This window comes from Primulina eburnea, chromosome 16 (genome assembly GCF_022965805.1).
Source record: "Primulina eburnea isolate SZY01 chromosome 16, ASM2296580v1, whole genome shotgun sequence".
Classification (NCBI taxonomy): domain Eukaryota; kingdom Viridiplantae; phylum Streptophyta; class Magnoliopsida; order Lamiales; family Gesneriaceae; genus Primulina; species Primulina eburnea.
This window is the reverse complement of record NC_133116.1, coordinates 6,279,261-6,298,792: the sequence shown is the minus strand read 5'-3', so window position 1 is coordinate 6,298,792 and position 19,532 is coordinate 6,279,261. Positions and strand designations below refer to the sequence as shown.

The following is a 19,532-nucleotide window of genomic DNA, read 5'->3' as shown; positions in this document are numbered from 1 at the left end:
CCGGGACTGTATTTTTAAGAATCTAAATTGGACCATGGGCTGGTGTCCTGCCCTAAAATATAATGGACTGTTTACAGCCCAATGCCTCATAAGAATGCTAAGCCCAATTAACACTTGTCCCAGTGGGCCCATAAATTTGGCAAAACTGGATTTGGTTCAGCCCCCTAAGGTGTTCTTGGGGAAACGAAAATTCTGGTATACATGTTAAAGATTGATACTTGTACTTGACTTAAAAGTTAGTTCAAAAAGAAGATTATTTGAGTTTATATATATGTAACTCCAAAAGATTTAATCATGTGAGATATCTAACGCTCACGTTCAGAAATGAACAACATGAGCTTTTAGGTTTAAAATAAATTATCAAATGTCCATAGGACAGTCTAACATATAACGATATGTCTGAATTCTGATATCATGTTAAGATTAATATTTTGACCTAACTCAACTCCAAAATATAGCTCAAGAAAGGAGGAATATCCAAGTCTATATATACAACTCTTAATATCTTAATACAATCGATGTAAGACGTATAAGAACACAAGAGCTTTCATATTTTCAACTATGCATATCAATGGGTTGATTCGACAATTAACTAGCTGTTACATTGTATTATTGTTGGGGAATAAATGTTGCGCTTAGGCATCATTTGACTAATTGATGAGACGGTGAAAGATATATAATATCAATATACTTGGATAATAGAATGATACATGAAACTAGTTCTTTGTAGAAATTGAGCCAAGTATTGTTCAAAACAAGAATCAACGTTTTATTCTCCACTCCAAGTGATGTTTAACTGTTATTTTTTTCCCAAATGCATGTGTTGTGCTATGTGCAGGGGTAGGGGTGAGCATTCGGTTAATTCGGTTATCGACCGAACCGAATTAATCATAACCGAACCAAAATATTTAGTCATAACCGAACCGACCAAATTAATTTTCATAGCCGATGAAAAGAGAACCGAATTAAAATCGGTTAATTCGGTCTGCCGATTAGTTTTAAAAAAAATTGTGAATTAACTTTAATTATATATGTAATTTTTTTTTACATTATACTTTACACAAATTCATAAAAACATAAAATCACACATATAACAAATGTATAAGTTTTATTTGAATACAATTAATACATATTTTATCGATTTTAAAATTAAAATTAAAATATTTATAAAAATTAATAAATAAATTTTTTTTATTAAATAACAATATTTATTATATCGGTTAATTCGGTTAACCGATTTCAAAATTTTGAAAACCGTAACCGAACCGAATTAACCAATATAATCGAATTTTTTTATTTTGAAAACCGAATTTCCGAAATAATCGTACCGAATTTCCGAATTAGCTCGGTTCGGTCGGTTAATTCGGTTTAACTGAAATTTTGCTCACTCCTATGCAGGGGTGCAACCAGAATTTTTTTTGTTGTGGGCAAAATTTTATTCAAATTAAAAGAGAATATAAATTATATTTTTTAATTTTAGGATAAACTAAAAATTATTTAGAAAATTATATGAAATATATCATAGAACTCTTCTGACTTCTTAAATCGGTGATGGCAAATTGGTGAAACCAGGATTCGAACTAATTTTCACTAAATATTGTTTTTTTGGATTGTTTTCAAGACACAATCAATAAGTATGTCCATAAAAAAAATTAACATATTGAAAACATGAGAATCTCATACACCAAGTAAATTTATAATTAATAACATAAAAAACTATTAAAAAGAAAAAAATTATTTTTGAGAAATAATAATAAATTAAAAGTGATGCTACAAGTAAAAACTTAGAAGTAAAAACTACAATAATAAAAAACGTACAAAACTAAAAAAAAAATTATAATTCATTAGGCACAAAAAAGCACTAAAAAAAGTCCGATAATAAATGTAAAAATATATGTCGGCTGTATAAATTTTTGATATTGAGTTGTATATTTAAAAATATTTTAACCCATAATTCTGCTGGGCAAGAGGCGCTACATCTGCCCCTGCCGTGTGCAAAAATGTTGCTTGTCGCATTTCCGTTTTTTTTTATCCTAAATATATAAGTTTCACATATATTTTATGTAAATTCATATAAAATAGAAGTTTTTTAATGTTATTTTCGAGTTCTGGACGAATATATTCCACCACATTTTAATAATACGACAAAGTTTTATATGATAAAAATGTTTATATTTATTCATTTTTATGTAACAAATTGGCGTTATCGTCAATACTTTTTTTACGATAAAATCGTAATCGCCACTGTTAAAAACAAATTTGATACCAAAGGCTATAGAGATTTGTTGTCCATTGATCACGATTACCGAGATTGCTAGAGAGATTTGTTGTCCTTTGATCATGATAAACAAACTATTAACGACGGCAGGATTAATTGTTTCGACACGTTTGATGCTACTATCCTTTGGTGGCTATAAGATGAATGGAACTGGAAGGGAAAAGGGGAAATATAGAAGTGAAGGCGGTCGTCATCTCTCTAGCCAATCCGGCATGGTTGTTGTTGGATCTGGTTTTTCTACACGCCCAAACGCAGCGGAAGTTTTAAAATTTTTATTTATTTTGACAATCAAAATATGTTTTGCTCTGGGCGCTCGTATGATTTAAATCAAAACATTAATAGGGCGTCGGAAAATTTTTGTACCTTCGGTGAAATTTTCACTTGGCTTCAACTACTTCGGTATTAGCGGATGTAGCTCTTGTTGTAAATCCCTACGAACATTCTTCGATCTCCTAATCCGGTCCACGACTGGAATATTTTTATTTTATTTTGAAAAACAAAATAATATTTGGACACTCGTATGATTTTATGAATAAACATTCATAGGGCGTCAGATTTGTACCTTTAATGAATTAAATCACTTGGCTCCAACTAATCCGGTATGAACGGATTAGCTCTTGATGATCCCTACGAACTTTCTTCGATTCTTCTAATTAGGTCCACGACTAGAAGATTTTTTCCTCTTCCAAATAGCACTAGAATATTTGAAAGAAGTTTCAACGTTGGAGATTAAAATCGAGAGACGGCTCAATTCTCCTTTTCTTGAAAAATGGCCTAAATAATTTTGGAGAATTTTTATGCCATTCACGTGGATGACTTTGGAAGAATGGGTGGTGGCTGTGTCTTTTAGGTCAAACTTTTTTTATATAATAATCCCATGACCTAATACATAATTAACATTAATGAGGCTTGATTTAATTAATTGGTCTAGTCCAACTAATTCAATTAATTTAATCAAGGTCTATTAAAACTTTAATTATTTTTTATGTTGGACTTGTACTCCTACAAGCCCATTAAACATATTACCCACCATATTTAATTTATTAATTAATCAACTCAACTCTTGAGCTTAATAAATTAAATCAATTATAAATTCAACATTTGAATTAATATTCAATTATAATTCAACAATTATAAATTCAACATTTGAATTTAATATTTAAATTATAAATTCAACTCCTTGAATTTATCACCTCCAAAATTTAATATTTAATAAACCCAACTTTTGAGTTTAATAAATTAAATTATCAAATTTTATAAATTCAACTCCTTGAATTTATTATCTCCAAATTTCATAAATTCAACTTCTTGAATTTATTATATCATAAATTCAACTCCTTGAATTTATTTTCTCAAAATTTAATTATCATAAATTCAACTCCTTGAATTTACTGTATCATAATATAAATTCAACTCCTTGAATTCATTCTCTCAACGAGAACAAATGATCCAGTGCTTGTGTGACCCTCAATGGTTCAGGGATACAGTTAGCCGTGGGTTCACAACTCTTTGTGATTCAGGACATAATCCCTTATTCGGGCTTACCCTATTTAGCCTCATTCTTTTCATCAATACCTTTGATTAAGAATCTCAGAACTCATTTCTGATTGCACCCATCGGATCATGGTAAGAGCGTCTAGTAGCATCGCCCCATGATCCCCTAGGTATCACTGATAGTGCCTGCAAGAACCAGCCGATTATGATTAACGTACAGTACGATCCCTTCAGCTCATATATCCCGATCGAATCTGCAACCATTGGTTCATCGAGGGTTGCATAATAATTCGATAACTATGTGATAACTATAAATAGTGGCATCGCATGTACGGTTGGAGAACTCCTTCTCTAACGTACATCTCATACTTTGGCCAGAGATTCCACGCACTATAATTTCATCAGATCACATAGGATATCCACACCCGCAGGTGAGCGGTGAATCCCCGACTACAATGCACTGGCTCCTATATGTGTCGCAATTGTACCCAACCTCGCCACCTGATGACTCTCCTGGAGCCGGTAAACGAGTCAAAGCACAACCCTAGCATATAGAGCCTCAGTGTTGTCTCGGGTCGTAAGGACTAATGGTGTACAATCATAACCACAGACTTATCCTCTCGATGAATGATAACCACTTGGAAAGTCCGATGGATGGTTGTTCGATATAATCATCATATGACTACCCATCTGCATGTTTGGACATCTCTATGCCCTTACCAAGAAACGCAGTACACAACATCACAGATGCTAGTCTCGAGCTCAAGCGACATTTATCCCTGTTTTAGGCGGCTGAATCGACTAGGAACGAATTTAGAATATGCAGTGTTTACAAATGAGTTTTAATATCGAATTCATTTGTATTAAAGTATAATCAAGGACTTTATCTATGCTGTTTGCATGTGTATACAGATAAAGTATAACAAAACCATAAAAAGTTAAATTATATTAAAATAAAAATTGTTTATTTCACTTGAGTCAATAAATTCCCTAGCCAACCGTTAGCTTGCAGGGCATCTACTCGTACAGTTGTAAATGCATGAATTGATCATAATGCAGCACTTTTTTTTAGACCTTTTTATAAAGAAAAATTGAAATAAATTGGAGGATTATGTTTTTGTTCATTGTTCATCTGTTTTCTATCCGTTGAATAATATGAGTCAAGCTCGTTTTCTACAAGAACTTGCCGTAAAGCTGCTATATAAAAATATTGTAATATAAAGATTTCTGCAGATATGTATATGTCACAGTTTCCTTGATGGACTTGATTCCAATTTTTGCTTAGATTGGAATGATGTGTTAAAACTCATCTTTCTGAAACACGACGAGCTTTCTCAAGAACTGCAACAACACGTTCCATCGATGGGCGTTGCTGCTTAAGCCCAGTACAAGATAAGGCCAGCTTGAACAATAGTTGAAACCCCTCGACAGAGTATTCTCCATTCAGTTTTGGATCAGCAAACTCTGTTATATCCCCTCCTTTCATCAGATTTTTAGCCTGCATGAAATAAAAATATGGGGTTTGTTTTGAGGATAATCCTACATAAGAAAGCAAAAAAAAAATTGAATTTCCTCACCATTTTACTCAGAGGCATTGGTCTTGTAACATCAAGATTAATGACTCGTTGTCCCGACAGAAGTTGCAGAAGAACAATCCCAAAACTGTAAACATCTGTTGATGGATGGACGTGGTGATTTTTCTGGTACTCGGGGTCGACATAACCAAGTGTCCCTCGAACTTCAGAGCTCACATAGGATTGCCCCATGGAGATAACTTTTGATAATCCAAAATCGGATAGTTTTGCTTGAAAATTTGAGTCAAGAAGTATATTTGTGGGCTGCAACATACAATGTTAAAATTGTTTGAACTATTGGAGGAAAACATGCATTTAAAAATTTATAATTGGACAAAAATTTACCTTAATATCACGATGAACAATGCAGCCTTCATGAAAAGTGTGCAGAAATCTCAGCCCTTTGCCACAGTCAATAGCAATTTCCAGTCTTTGGATCCAAGTTAGAATTTTATCTTTACCTATAACGTAAAAAATTCATAATAAATCCTTGTTCACTTAAATATTCAATTCCCAATCAAGGGAATAACATTACCTGAATAGCCATCCAGAGAGGTTGCCATTGTCGCAGAGTTCGTAAACAAGAAAGCTCCCGTCTTCTCCATCGCAATGGCCCAATAACTTGACGAGATTCGGGTGTTTGACATGTGATAAGCTTGTAACTTCTCTGATAAACGTCTCCATGTGAGCGTCGTTTGTAATGTGTTTAACCGCGATATGCCGGCCATCTGATAAGATACCCTTGTATACTTTTCCTGGTAAAAAAGTAGCATTACACCATCAGAAATTTGACTGCTGTCTTAACTGTTTTTCATGCTATATGTCAGATTTTAACCTGCTATTCCTTGGCCAATGAGGTTTAATTCACTAAGATTGTTTGTAGACAAGTAAACTTCTCTTAGAGATATCTCAATACTGCTGGATTCTTCAGAAACTGATGCTACACTTGCTGTCGAGTTAAAAAAGGCAATATTATCTTGACAGTAGACTAACAAGTATCACCAACCAATCTTGAAAAAACACATACCTTCAGTTATTTTTGGTGGTTTTATTTTACTTGGTTTTCTAAACAAAACTACCAATGCAACAGCTACCACTACTGTAATCCCTATCACACCACCAATCAAAACTTCGAGACCTGCAAACCTTTCAACAAATTAATAAGCTTTTTTCAAGAAATAAAGATACACATAATACAGGTTCTTGATTTCACCATACCTTTAACGAACATAACCTTCTTTACATTTCTTTCCTGATCATCTGCAGAAGATTTCAACAAAGGGAAAATATTATCATTTTTAGATCAAGAAAACAAATACCTTTTTTTGGCAAGTTACCTATATGAACTCCATTTCCAAGGCACGCATATATTGATTGAATCCATCCCGAATCCTGAATTCTTCGGCTTGTCAAAGAAATCAGCAACGAAAACTTGCAGATATCAGTTTCTTCCTTTGTTGAGACATTGCTCCTGTCGTCTGAAACAACGATCCGTTCCCAGGTTCCAAAACAAGTACCGCACTCTTTTTCATAATCACCATCTAAATCTATATTCTCGCAACCTTGATTTAAACTTTCCAAAGCAATTCCAAAGTTTGAAACAACATCCGTCACCGTGTAATCAGAACAACCTCCAGCTCCACTTGTTAGCTTATCGAAACCACAGGATGAAACGTCGTTTAAGCAATCTTTTTGCCTTGTGATGTTCAAGAATATCTTTTCTGTTTTGTTAGCATGGTTTGCTAATCCGTATAAGTATCGTTTAAACTGTGATCCACAGCTTTCACTGGTTAAAAATCCATCCCAGTTCCCTCCAATGATGTTTGAACCATTCCCATATGAGGGAATTTCCATGTTCAGTACACATTCATTCGCCAAAACTTGTAAAAATGCAGAGTAAATAATGATGGACAAGGCCAAATTTGTAAGATTAATCATCTTACCGAAGGCTACAAAGGATTCATGGAAAGAATTAGGACATGATCATTCATCTTTCCCATATGAAAAATATTTCATCGAACCAACGGATGTTAAAAGATTCGCTAGTCAGGATGGCGAAATGCACCAGAGATCAGTTCATTTGAAACGAGAAGATGCCTGCTATAGGCAAATATAATTTTGAGAACACTTTTGAAATTTAAGATTGGACTAAAAGTTAATCAGCGAAATAATTTTCATATTTGTAAAAATGGTTTTTGTTACATGAATTCTTGGATTTTTGTTTCGCTGAATGAGTCTAATACATGCATCCCTGGATTAAGGAATTGGCTTATGGAACAATGTTAGATCCTGTCTGCAAGCAAAAGGCCAAGAAGACGAATACAAAAAATTACGATATAAATAAAGCAATTTGCTCAGCTGTCAATTCAAATATTCGGCAGAAGGGATCGTAGGAATATTGACATTTATTTTTCTAATTAACGTCTCGTTCCATATAAAAATTAGAGTAGGTTTCTTGTGATACGGTATCACGAATCGACAGGTCATCTCTACCGATATTCACAAAATACAATCCGTGAGACAATCTCACGCAATTTTTTGCCTAAAAATTATAAAGAACCAAAAATTTAATAAAAAAAATGTATATGAAATATAGAATTTATGTCTATTACAAAGTATATTATTATCGAAGTTTTCTTATTAAATTGAACATAAGCTCATTTTAGTTACAAAGGCTTTAACTTTGAAGATTATTTATCTACTATTATTACTACTAAAATCATCATTTTAATATTATAATAATCATGTTTTATTTATTATATACTTTATTATCGTCAATAATAATTTCTTTATTCTTTATCTTTATTATTCCATTTCCCTGTCTCTGAACTCCGTTTGTTGCTACTCCGGGCCGCAACCTCCTGGCAGAACCCCCAATCAACTGAGCCAAAAAGCAAAGAGTTTTTCGACCCATTAAAGTTTTGGGCCTCGCGACATGACAAAATAGGCGTCTCCTTCAGATCCATTAGATACTCATGGGCTTTATATGGAGGATGCCGCTTTTCCAGTTAACCATTGTCGACCAGTAGGAAATTAGTGATAATTGTTGTGAAAAAGTAAAAATTTATGGTAAAAAGTAAAAATCTCAAACTCTCAAAATTTACCAAACTACACACTTTATAATATTTTTCTCTCTACTCAATTGTTATTTTCTTCACAAATGAGATATCTATTTATAGAGTTTCATTACACATAATCCAAAAATAAAATACATCATTACCTACATCATCACACACAAATTTCTAACTTTACAACTCTTATTTTCAACATTCAAATATCCAACTATTACTTTTTCAATATTTAAATATATTATTTTCAACACTCCCCCTTGTGATGATGATCATGGTACGATGATGTCTTCATTACGTGTTTTGTACTGCCTCGTTAAAAACCTTACTTGGAAAAACCCATTGGGATAAAAACCATAGTAAGGGAAAAAGAGTGCAGTCACGTAAACTCCCCTTGATGTTGACATGAACAATTTTTCACAAATTTCGTAGATTGCGCATCCCAATATTATATATGTGCTTTCTGAATATTGACGTAGGAAGTGCCTTTGTGAAGAGATCTGATGAGTTTTCACTTGATTGAATGTGACGAACATCAATACATTTATTCTTCTCAAGCTCCTTGGTGAATGCGAAGAACTTAGGAGGAATATGTTTAGTTCTGTCGCTTTTTATGTATCCTTCTTTCATTTGAGCAACACATGCAGCATTATCTTCATATAGTATCACAGGCTTCTCATCGAATGATAATCCGCATGAAATTTGGATATGTTGGGTCATTGATTTTAACCACACACATTCACGACTTGCTTCATGTAGTGCAATAATCTCGGCATGATTTGATGAAGTTGTTACAAGCGTTTGTTTCTGTGAACGTCAAGATATTGCAGTGCCTCCACGAGTAAATACATATCCAGTTTGGGAACGTGCCTTGTGTGGATCAGATAAGTATCCAGCATCGGCATAACCAATTATACTTGGATTAGCATCTTTTGAATACAAAAGTCCCAAGTCTGTCGTTCTTCGTAGATAACGGAATATATGTTTAATTCCGTTCCAGTGTCTCTTTGTTGGATATGAGCTAAATCTTGCCAACAGATTCACGGCAAAAGATATATCAGGTCCTTGTACAATTTGTAAGGTACATAAGGGCACCGATGGCACTTAGATATGGTACTTCTGGACCAAGAATAACTTCATCATCTTCACATGGACGGAATGGATCCTTTTCTATGTTTAATGATCTAACAACCATTGGAGTACTTAAAGGATTTGCTTTATCCATATTAAAACGTTTAAGGATCTTTTCTGTATAATTTGTCTGGTGAACAAACATTCCACATTCTTTTTGTTCAATTTGTAAACCCAGACAATACTTGGTTTTTCCAAGATCCTTCATTTCAAATTCTTCCTTCAAGTATGACACAACTTCTTGAATTTCCTTACTCGTTCCAATGATGTTTAAATCGTCAACATATACAGCAATAATTACGCATCCGGATGTTGTTTTCTTAATGAAAACACAAGGGCATATTGAATTATTTACATATCCCTTCTTCATCAAGTGATCACTTAGCCGATTATACCACATTCGGCCGGATTGCTTTAACCCATATAATGATCTTTGTAATTTCACAGAATAACATTCTCTGGGTTTTGAACTTTGTGCTTCAGGCATCTTAAATCCTTCAGGGATTTTCATATATATATTACTATCAAGTGATCCATATAAGTAAGCTGTAACAACATCCATAAGACGCATTTCTAAATTTTCAGATACCGCCAAGCTAATCAAATACCGAAACGTAATTGCATCCATCACGGGAGAATACGTTTCTTCATAATCAATTCCAGGCCTTTGAGAAAAACCTTGTGCAACAAGTCGAGCTTTATATCTTACTATTTCATTTTTCTCATTTCGCTTTCGAATAAAAACCCATTTGTATCCAACAGGTTTTACACCTTCAGGTGTAAGGACTATAGGTCCAAAAACATTACGTTTATTTAGCGAATCCAATTCAACCTGGATGACATCTTTCCATTTTATCCAATCCTGCCGATTTTTACATTCACCAAAAGATTTTGGTTCATGATCTTCGTTATCATTTATGATGTCGATTGCCACATTATAAGAAAATATATCATCAATTTCTTCTATATCTTTTCGGTTCCATATTTTTCCAGTATTAATGTAATTGATAGATATTTCACGATTCTCGTCAGTTTGTGGTTCTGACAGAACATTTTCATCATCATGTGTTTCTTCAGGAACATCATTATCTATTTTGTGATCATCATGTGTTTCTTCAGGAACATCATTCTCTATTTTGTGATCATCGTGTTTCTCTATGAATTTTCTTTTTCGAGGATTTTTATCCTTGGAACCGACTGGCCTTCCACGCTTCAGGCGTTTAATGACATCATGAGTATTTTCAATTTGTTTCTTTGGAATTTCAATTCGAGCAGGGGCATTTGCAGCATGTATATATGATTTAGTTACCCCTTTTGTGTCTGCAAATGCATCTGGTATTTGATTTGCTATTCTTTGCAAGTGTACAATTTGTTGTACATCATTTTCACATTGTTTTGTTCTTGGATCCATATGTAACAATGATGATACATACCACGTAATTTCCTTTTCGGTATGTTTCTGTTCTCCCCCTAACATTGGGAAGATTTCCTCATTAAAATGACAATCAGCAAAACGTGCTGTGAACACGTCGCCTGTCTGAGGTTCAAGATATCGAATGATTGATGGACTATCATAACCGATATAAATTCCAACCTTTCTCTGAGGTCTCATTTTCTTTCGTTGTGGTGGTGCAATAGGCACATACACCATACATCCAAAAATTCTCAGATGAGAAATGTCTGGTTCTTTACCAAATGCAAGCTGCAATGGGGAGTATTTATGATATGCACTTGGTCTGATACGAATTAATGCAGCAGCATGTAAAATTGCATGTCCCCATATAGAAATAGGGAGCTTTGTTTTCATAATCATTGGTCTAGCAATCATTTGCAGACGTTTAATCAATGATTCAGTCAATCCATTCTGTGTATGTACATGAGCAACAGGATGCTCAACAATGATTCCCATAGACATACAATAATCATTGAAAGTCTGGGAAGTAAATTCACCAGCATTATCAAGTCTAATTTTCTTGATTGTATAATCGGGAAATTGATTTCTCAATTTTATTATTTGAGCAAGTAATCTTGCAAATGCAACATTTCGAGTTGATAATAAACATACATGTGACCATCTGCTGGAGGCATCAATCAATACCATAAAGTATCTGAATGGTCCACATGGTGGATGGATTGGTCCACAAATATCACCCTGAATACGTTCAAGAAACATTGGTGATTCAGTTTGGATTTTGCCTGGTGATGGTCTTATAATAAGTTTTCCGAGAGAACAAGCTTTACATTGAAACTTATTATTCTGAAAGATCTTCTGATCTTTCAACGGATGACCATGTGTATTTTCTATAATTCTTCGCATCATTGTTGAACCAGGATGTCCCAATCGATCATGCCAATTGGTTAATATCGAAGAATTATCAACTACCATGTTTGATTCAATGGGACTTATATGTGTATAATGCAATCCAGTAGGGAGCATTGGTAATTTTTCAATCACATATTTCTTTCCTGATTTATATGTGTAAGACACATATATTTCTCATTCCCTTCATTCATTGTTTGAGCATCATACCCATGGGAATATATATCATTAAAACTCAACAAATTTCTTTTCGATTGTGGTGAATATAAAGCATCATTGATCAAAAATTTTGTACCATTAGGTAACAAAAATTGTGCTTTACCACATCCTTTAATCAAGTCTACAGGACCTGATATTGTATTCACCGTTGTTTTTGTTGGTTTTAGTTCCAAGAAATATCTTTTATCTCGGAGGATAGTGTGCGTTGTACCACTATCGGGTATGCAAACTTCAGTTTTGCTCATTGCATTTTCCATATTTGAACTTCAAAAAAAATATGCAATGAAATAAATTACTGGCAATATATATTTAAATATAACACATATCATAATTATACAATAAAACATTATTCTATGAATACATGAAAAACAAATTATTGTATATTTATATTCTACCACTATATTGTTCATTTTCAGAAAAATCATTTAGAAAATCTGCAGCATCAAAATTGTTCATTTCTATCCCACCAACATGTTGATCATTTCCAGAGAAATCATTCATAAAATCACCAGCATCAAGATGAGTTGAATCACTCAAACGGTCACTGCGTTCAGTGAAGTTGGTCTCCTTTTCTTTCCCCTTTAATGATTCTTTATAAAGTTTACAAAGGTGCTCAGGGGCTCGACAAACTTTGGACCAATGTCCTGGAGTACCACATCTGTAACAAGAACTTTCATATCTTTTTGAGTGATCCTCATTAACACTTGTATTCTCATGATGCTTTTTCTGTGGATGGTTTGGGACGCTCTTTTGAGATGAGTTATAAAAATAACTATCTCTATTATTTTCAAACCACGGCCGCGTCCACGACCACGACTATTTCCACGTCCCCGACCACGTCCACGACCACGACCACGACCTCGATTTCGTCCTCGACCAAAATCTTGTCTATAACTTTGATTTTGGTTGCCAGATTTAAATTCATTTTCGCTTACGACATTTGCTTCAGGAAATGCCGTTGAACCAGTAGGTCGTGCCTGATGATTTCTCATTAATAGCTCGTTATTCTTTTCCGCCACAAGGAGACAGGCGATAAGTTCAGAATATCTCAAAAATCCACGCACTCTATATTGTTGTTGTAGAGTTATATTCGATGCGTGAAAAGTGGAAAATGTTTTCTCAAGCTTTTCCAATTCTGTAATCTCGTGCCCACAAAATTTCAACTGCGAGATTATTCTATACATCGTCGAGTTGTAATCGCTGACTTTTTTAAAGTCTTGGAATCTTAACGTATTCCATTCATTCCTAGCGATCGGAAGTATAACTTCCCTTATATGTTCGAATCTTTCTTTTAATCCCTTCCATAAAGCCATATGATCTTTTTCAGTCATATATTCACATTTTAATCCATCGTCGAGATGTCGACGCAAAAATATCATGGCTCTTGCCTTTTCTTGTGATGTGCATATGCCATTTTCTTTTATGGTCTCATTTAGACCTAATGACTCAAGATGCATTTCTACATCGAGAGTCCATGGCATATAATTTTTCCCAGTAATGTCAAGAGCGATGAATTCGAGCTTTGTCAAGTTTGCTATGGTGGTACTAAAAATCACGATGCATTTTATTAGTTAATGAATATTGCAATACAAAGTAATGGATAAACAACAAGTACAAGTATTCGTAAAAATAAAGAAAACACACGAGGAGGATATTCTCCGATAAATACAAGACTCGTGAGTATGATAACTAAAATAATTAAAAATAACCTTGCGAAAGCCATCTTCTTTTTTCTCCGAAAATTTGATGAAGAATAATTTTTAGAGAAGAAGAGAAAGTTGGGGTGATTGAATGAGTTTGAGAGATCATATTTATAGGGTAAAAACTAGCCGTTTTGTTACCGTTTATGATCGTTGGTGAATAAAAGAATAAATGTATGTATTTGTATAATTTTATGGTAATAATATGGTATATATAATATTAGACATGTTTAAATAATTATATATATCATATCATAATATTATAACGACTGTCATAATTTATTTTGTTTAAAAAACTTTATAGGCTTTTATACTTGTCGTATCCCTTGCCGGGAGTGTGGGATGTCGTCTTAACATCCTCCCAGGATTTATAACAAGTTTATGAAAAATTTATTTTTATTATTTCTAATAATAACATTATATTGTATATTAAATAAATACACAATAAACAAATAACAGTAAAATAAATATAATTACTTTTGTTACCTTTTTCTTCTGTTTGGAGCTTGGAAAAATATGTAGGACTTTTAGAGCTTCGTGCTGATAACGTGTTGTGAAAAAGTAAAAATTTATGGTAAAAAGTAAAAATCTCAAACTCTCAAAATTTACCAAACTACACACTTTATAATATTTTTCTCTCTACTCAATTGTGATTTTCTTCACAAATGAGAGATCTATTTATAGAGTTTCATTACACATAATCCAAAAAAAAAATACATCATTACCTACATCATCACACACAAATTTCTAACTTTACAACTCTTATTTTCAACATTCAAATATTCAACTATAACTTTTTCAATATTTAAATATATTATTTTCAACAATAATTTCGAAATTCATAGAATATTTTAACCATTGTTGACCAGCAGAAAATAGTAAAATACTTCTCCTTCATTAGAATATGGGTGAAATTGAGAAAATGTAAATTTTCAATAAATTAGAAAGACATTTAAAATTACCTTTACAATTAATAATGAACACGTGATAGATATTTAATTAATCCCAAAAGCCAATTGAAATTTATCGGGCCATTAGTTTAATTACCCTTTGATAAATTTATAGAAAGGGAATTTTTTTTGGGGATGATAATTTTTCTCATATATTTGGGTCTGCAAGAAAAACTCGATATAGGGACGGAGATGGAGATTCCCAGTTTTTTAAATCCTCAAAATAGTTCGAGACGAATACGTTGATATTATCTTCATCTCCGAACTTCTTTTAAAAAAATATTATTATTATTAAGATAATAATAATAGATAATAATATGTTTTGATTCTCCCGTCTTGGTTCCTCGAACTCGATCTCTATCTCCGTCCTTATTTCTGTTTCAAAGATATTAATGGAGCGAAAATTTCTCGAACCCGAAAAACCATAGATAGGAACGAGTGTGAGGTCGGAGATAAAATTCTTGGACGAAACTCTTACTAATTCACTGATTAAAAATTTAAATTCTTCCAATTTGTTTTCTTGACACCAGTCAATTAAATTATAGGTTTTAAGTGCTGGCTTTTATCCATCAAATTATAGGTTTGCTTCAACTTATCCCTCCACGGGCAATGAATGACCCGGATCACTCTGCCCACCTTCATGTAAAAAAAAAAAAAAATGACTCGAAAAAATCAGAGCCGTTGGATCGACCCTTGCGGACAGTGCCCGCAAGAGTAGGGTCTACTTAACCAAATCACCCCTAGAATACAAGGACAATCCCGTCATCCCGGTCTGATATTATTCTCGTTAGAAGCACGGATGAAGTCGGTTAGTTCGATTATGGGTGTGGGGGCAGTGCCCACACCCCATATGAGTGGTTGAGATTCCGGGCAAAAAAAAATTAAAAAAAAATAAAATTGGGCCAGAAAAAATTCTGGCCCTTGGATGAAATAATCCGATGAAGTCGCCATGGAACCCTAGGAAAAAGACCATTTTCTCCTAGACTGGAAAGGGCGACTATGCCATTTCAGCACCTCAGGGTCACCTTTTCACCTGTTTCCAAGTACCCCTCTCCCCACTCTCCATTATCGTTCTTGTTTCTCGCCAAATTCTAATAATGAAACCAGTGCTTTGGAAGAGGGCTCTGGTGTCAGAAGAATGAAATATATATTGATGAGTGAAGGGGTTCAAATTTCTACCATGAAGGATAACAGCTCAGAACTTGGGGTATCAAAAAGCAATATAGTTCATGAATCTTCGTTACGACCATTACCAGGCAGAGCTTCTGAAGTTCTTCGGTTTCTCAAGACTATTTTGCTCGATATTGATGATGCTCTACCTGAAGATGATTTAAGAAATTCGAGGGCAAATCAAGAGAAAAGACGTGCATTTGTTAAAGCTGCGAAAACAATTTATGAGGTATGCCCGGCTTTCTATTCCATGATCTGATTTCTGATTTTCAGAACATTAAATTTGGTGGATGAACAGACCATATATACCCCGTCTTTTGCCTCCTTGACTAGCAAAGGTAGACCCTAGAAATACATCTAGGACTTGACTTGAAGTATTGAAACTTGCAGTTAATTTTTTTTTGGTGAGGGGTTGTTCTCGCTTTCTGCTAGCTTTGCATATATTGCCCAGGAATCGTATAGTTTGTTTTATTTCCCAAGATTTCTCATTTGTATCCCTTGTTCATTTCAGATGGTTCAAGCTCTAATGGTACTCGAGGATGCAATTAAAAGTGAGTACTTGCATACCGATTGGTGGTATTGGTCATCCCCGTCAACTGTGGCTAAAATGACAACACTGTCTGCCCTATCTTAGCGTATCTACTCACTGGACTCGGCCATCTCGTATGACAAACGTTTTCCAAATGGCGCTAGAGAAATTGTGTCAAAAGCTTCCTTGGGTGAGGATGTACCTCAAAAGACAACGAATCTCGGTGACTCAAGCAGCCCGCCACGGCAGAGTCTCATACAGTGTACAATTTTTGTTGTGATGTGGAGGGAGCTTTCTCCCCGAGAAGGCTAATGTAGTCTGTGTGGCTTTCACCTCCCTTGTGTATTATTTATCACAGGCGTAGGAGACTGATGTTATATGCATGAAGAAATCTGAAGAGCAGTTAGAGTTAATAGTTGTATATATTATGTTAAAATGGCTTGGATAAGTTGCACGTTGTTTTTTCATTTGGATTAATGAATAAATCTATGAATAAAAAACTACTACAAATATTGGGTTTATCTGGGAAAGTTTAATACGTCGCACAAATTATCATCCATGTGAGTAGTTTTGACTAGCTAATAAAGAAATCGAGATTCGGTTCAAACAAGATATTGTGCTTACGAATTTCAGAAATTTTGTAACTCTACATATGTAATACATTATTAATACAAGATAACCACACAATTGTAAAACAAATCCATTGAATCGCCACTTTAATTATTTAAATCAAGGGTTCTTCATCTTGATCCTCAACTTTCTTGCAACCTGTGCGGCTCTGGGATGCACTGGCCTCTTACTTCTGTCACTCTGCTCCATTTCTAGCCAATTTATCACCTTCAATATAAGTGATTGTGGGAGTTTCCTATCATGCATTTCTGCCCCTCCTTTCGACTTTTTCATACCCTTTTCCAATGCGTCCTCTAAAAACTCCATGAACCAGTTTCCTGCTTCAGTTTCAACCTGCCTCCCTAGTTTGATAGTGTTGGATAAACTACAAGATAAAGCTGGTTTTTTGTTCTCATCGCACTCGTTTGCAGATTCCATGGTTGTAAAGGCTCCCTTTCTATCCAAGTTCACTTTTTGGTTGATTGTGGATGATTTCAAATGCTTTCCCAAGATAGACGTTTGCTCGATTCTTTCGGGAAAAGCTGCGATGGATTTGTAAAGGTCAGCTCTTCTTTTCGATGCATTTGATTCTGTTTTCCGTTGGTTCATTGAATTAGACACTATTTCATGTAAAACAGTGCTGTCCCCTTCTTCATCTTCCCTGGGTTCTGCACGAGATTTTTTAGCCATTTCAGTAGCAGCAGTTGCTGCTTGAATGGACACTATTTCAGCAACTACTTGAACAATCTGGTTGTGGAAATCAAGAAACTGGTTAAAACAGCTTTCCGGGGCATCCGGTTTAGCTGATCTGGTCAAATTTGAAAACATCCTGCCAGCCACAAGGATTAATGCATCAGCTGAGCCTGTACTTAACAGAACAAGTCAAAAAGGAAAAAGAGAGCACGGGGGAGACCAGCGGAGATGAGTGATAGATTTTTTTAGAACATAAGTTATGTAAAGTCTGCAATAGATCCCCCCCGCCAACAGGTACAAGATATTTCTTTACTTGAGAGATCGAACAAGATTTTCAGTGGCTGAAGCATCTCTAAGTGCTTGAAGTGCAATCTTCTGTGCTGTTTCTCGCTGTTGAACTGCTTCCTAATGCAATTTCCATAAGAAGTCAGCCATTAGACCTCAACTAATACATTTAACTCGATTATATATATCGACGAAATATAAATTACCTTTCCAAGGATGCTAAGCTTTCCTGGTAAGTTGAAATGAAGGCTGGTGTCATCTGTGAAGTTTGAATAACTAGACTTAAATGGTGAATTTGAAATGATCTTTGATTTTGAGTTATTCTCTGAACTTCCACCGATGGGGGGAAATGTAGTTGGAATCGCATTCCTCAGTCTTGGAGGTGGCGTTGAGCTCTTTTTTTCCTAAAACACAAAATAATTGCCCATTAACAGCACAAACTGGAAGCTTTAAAGACCCAAATTGAATCTGACAAAAATGAACTTACAGATATGTTGAAAGGGCTCATGGATATCATTTGGTCTCGGTCACATACGCTCTTGCTCCTAGGAAACTTAGACACGGAACTGAAGGCAAAACTTTTCCGAATTATGGGTACTTCAGCCTTCGCCTCTGTCATTTTAGACAAGAGAGCGCCCCCAACAGAAGATCTTACCGCACTTCCATCCCTCATCGTTTTCCCTCTTATCATAGGTGACATTTGAAAATTGTCAGCAAATTTCACTGCACTATGAGGCCTCTCTTTCATGGGTGTGCATTGATCGAAATCCAATGGAACTGGCTTCAAACTTCTTGGTGATTCAAGAACTTCACTCCCATTAGGCCCTTTCCCCCAAGAACCCCTCCTTTGACATGAAGAACTTTTTCCATTGGTTTTTTGTTCTGCTTTCTCCCCCTTTTGCCTCAACCCCATCAATGGCTCCGGTGTACCCACCAAAGGGTGCCTTCCCGGGATCGGTTTAATCCCTTTAACCACCGGAACAGGCGACCCAGGTTCTAAATTATCCACATAAATGAACTGCCCCAATTGCACTTTGTTGCTCAGAACAAGATCATCTTGATCAAAAGGCAGGCTCGCGTAAATGGAATGTGAAGAATCGGATATCTTGATGTAAAAACCATGTTTAGGCAGAAGAATTTTTTCATCCAAATCTGCAGGCACAATATCCGTGACCTGCAGAAGGGAGCTCCTGTGCTCACTTGTGGGCTTAACCCCTGTATTCAACCCATTTAACAGCTTCAACAGAATCCCGGGTGCCAAAGCCGCCATTAATAAAAAAAAATGGGTTAAACAAGCAATCAAAGAACCCCTTTCTAATCCGAACCCAGCAATTATATATCTTTCAATTTCAAGAAAAAAAAATCTAGAATGAATAATTGACGGTAAATCCAACAAAGATAGCAGTGAAAATTCCCGGTTCTTTGGGTTTTCTTTCTGAACACTTCTACTTCTAGTGTGCCAATAGATCTGGGCAGGAATTAGTATGGAGAGAGGGCTCAACGGTCAATATC

At 34.9% G+C, this 19,532-nt stretch overlaps 3 protein-coding genes across 3 annotated transcripts; all 3 read right to left on the bottom strand.

Annotated features, from left to right (window-relative positions):
• Positions 1 to 5,078: 5,078 nt before the first annotated feature.
• Positions 5,079 to 5,538, bottom strand: LOC140817354 (receptor-like cytoplasmic kinase 176). The gene is made up of 2 exons (XM_073177005.1): positions 5,350 to 5,538; positions 5,079 to 5,270 (listed from the first exon to the last, which is right to left on the bottom strand). The coding sequence occupies exons 1-2, from the start codon at positions 5,536 to 5,538 to the stop codon at positions 5,079 to 5,081; spliced, it is 381 nt and encodes a 126-aa protein (XP_073033106.1).
• A 153-nt stretch (positions 5,539 to 5,691) lies between these two features.
• LOC140816652 (uncharacterized) lies at positions 5,692 to 7,585 on the bottom strand. The gene is made up of 6 exons (XM_073176044.1): positions 6,684 to 7,585; positions 6,565 to 6,606; positions 6,374 to 6,484; positions 6,182 to 6,295; positions 5,877 to 6,101; positions 5,692 to 5,801 (listed from the first exon to the last, which is right to left on the bottom strand). Exons 1-5 carry the CDS (start codon positions 7,282 to 7,284, stop codon positions 5,878 to 5,880), a joined length of 1,092 nt encoding a protein of 363 aa, XP_073032145.1. The 5' UTR covers positions 7,285 to 7,585; the 3' UTR covers positions 5,692 to 5,801; position 5,877.
• Positions 7,586 to 17,019: 9,434 nt separating this feature from the next.
• LOC140817512 (uncharacterized) lies at positions 17,020 to 19,532 on the bottom strand. Its single transcript, XM_073177233.1, has 4 exons — positions 18,508 to 19,532; positions 18,227 to 18,424; positions 18,049 to 18,140; positions 17,020 to 17,871 (listed from the first exon to the last, which is right to left on the bottom strand). Exons 1-4 carry the CDS (start codon positions 19,288 to 19,290, stop codon positions 17,163 to 17,165), a joined length of 1,782 nt encoding a protein of 593 aa, XP_073033334.1. The 5' UTR covers positions 19,291 to 19,532; the 3' UTR covers positions 17,020 to 17,162.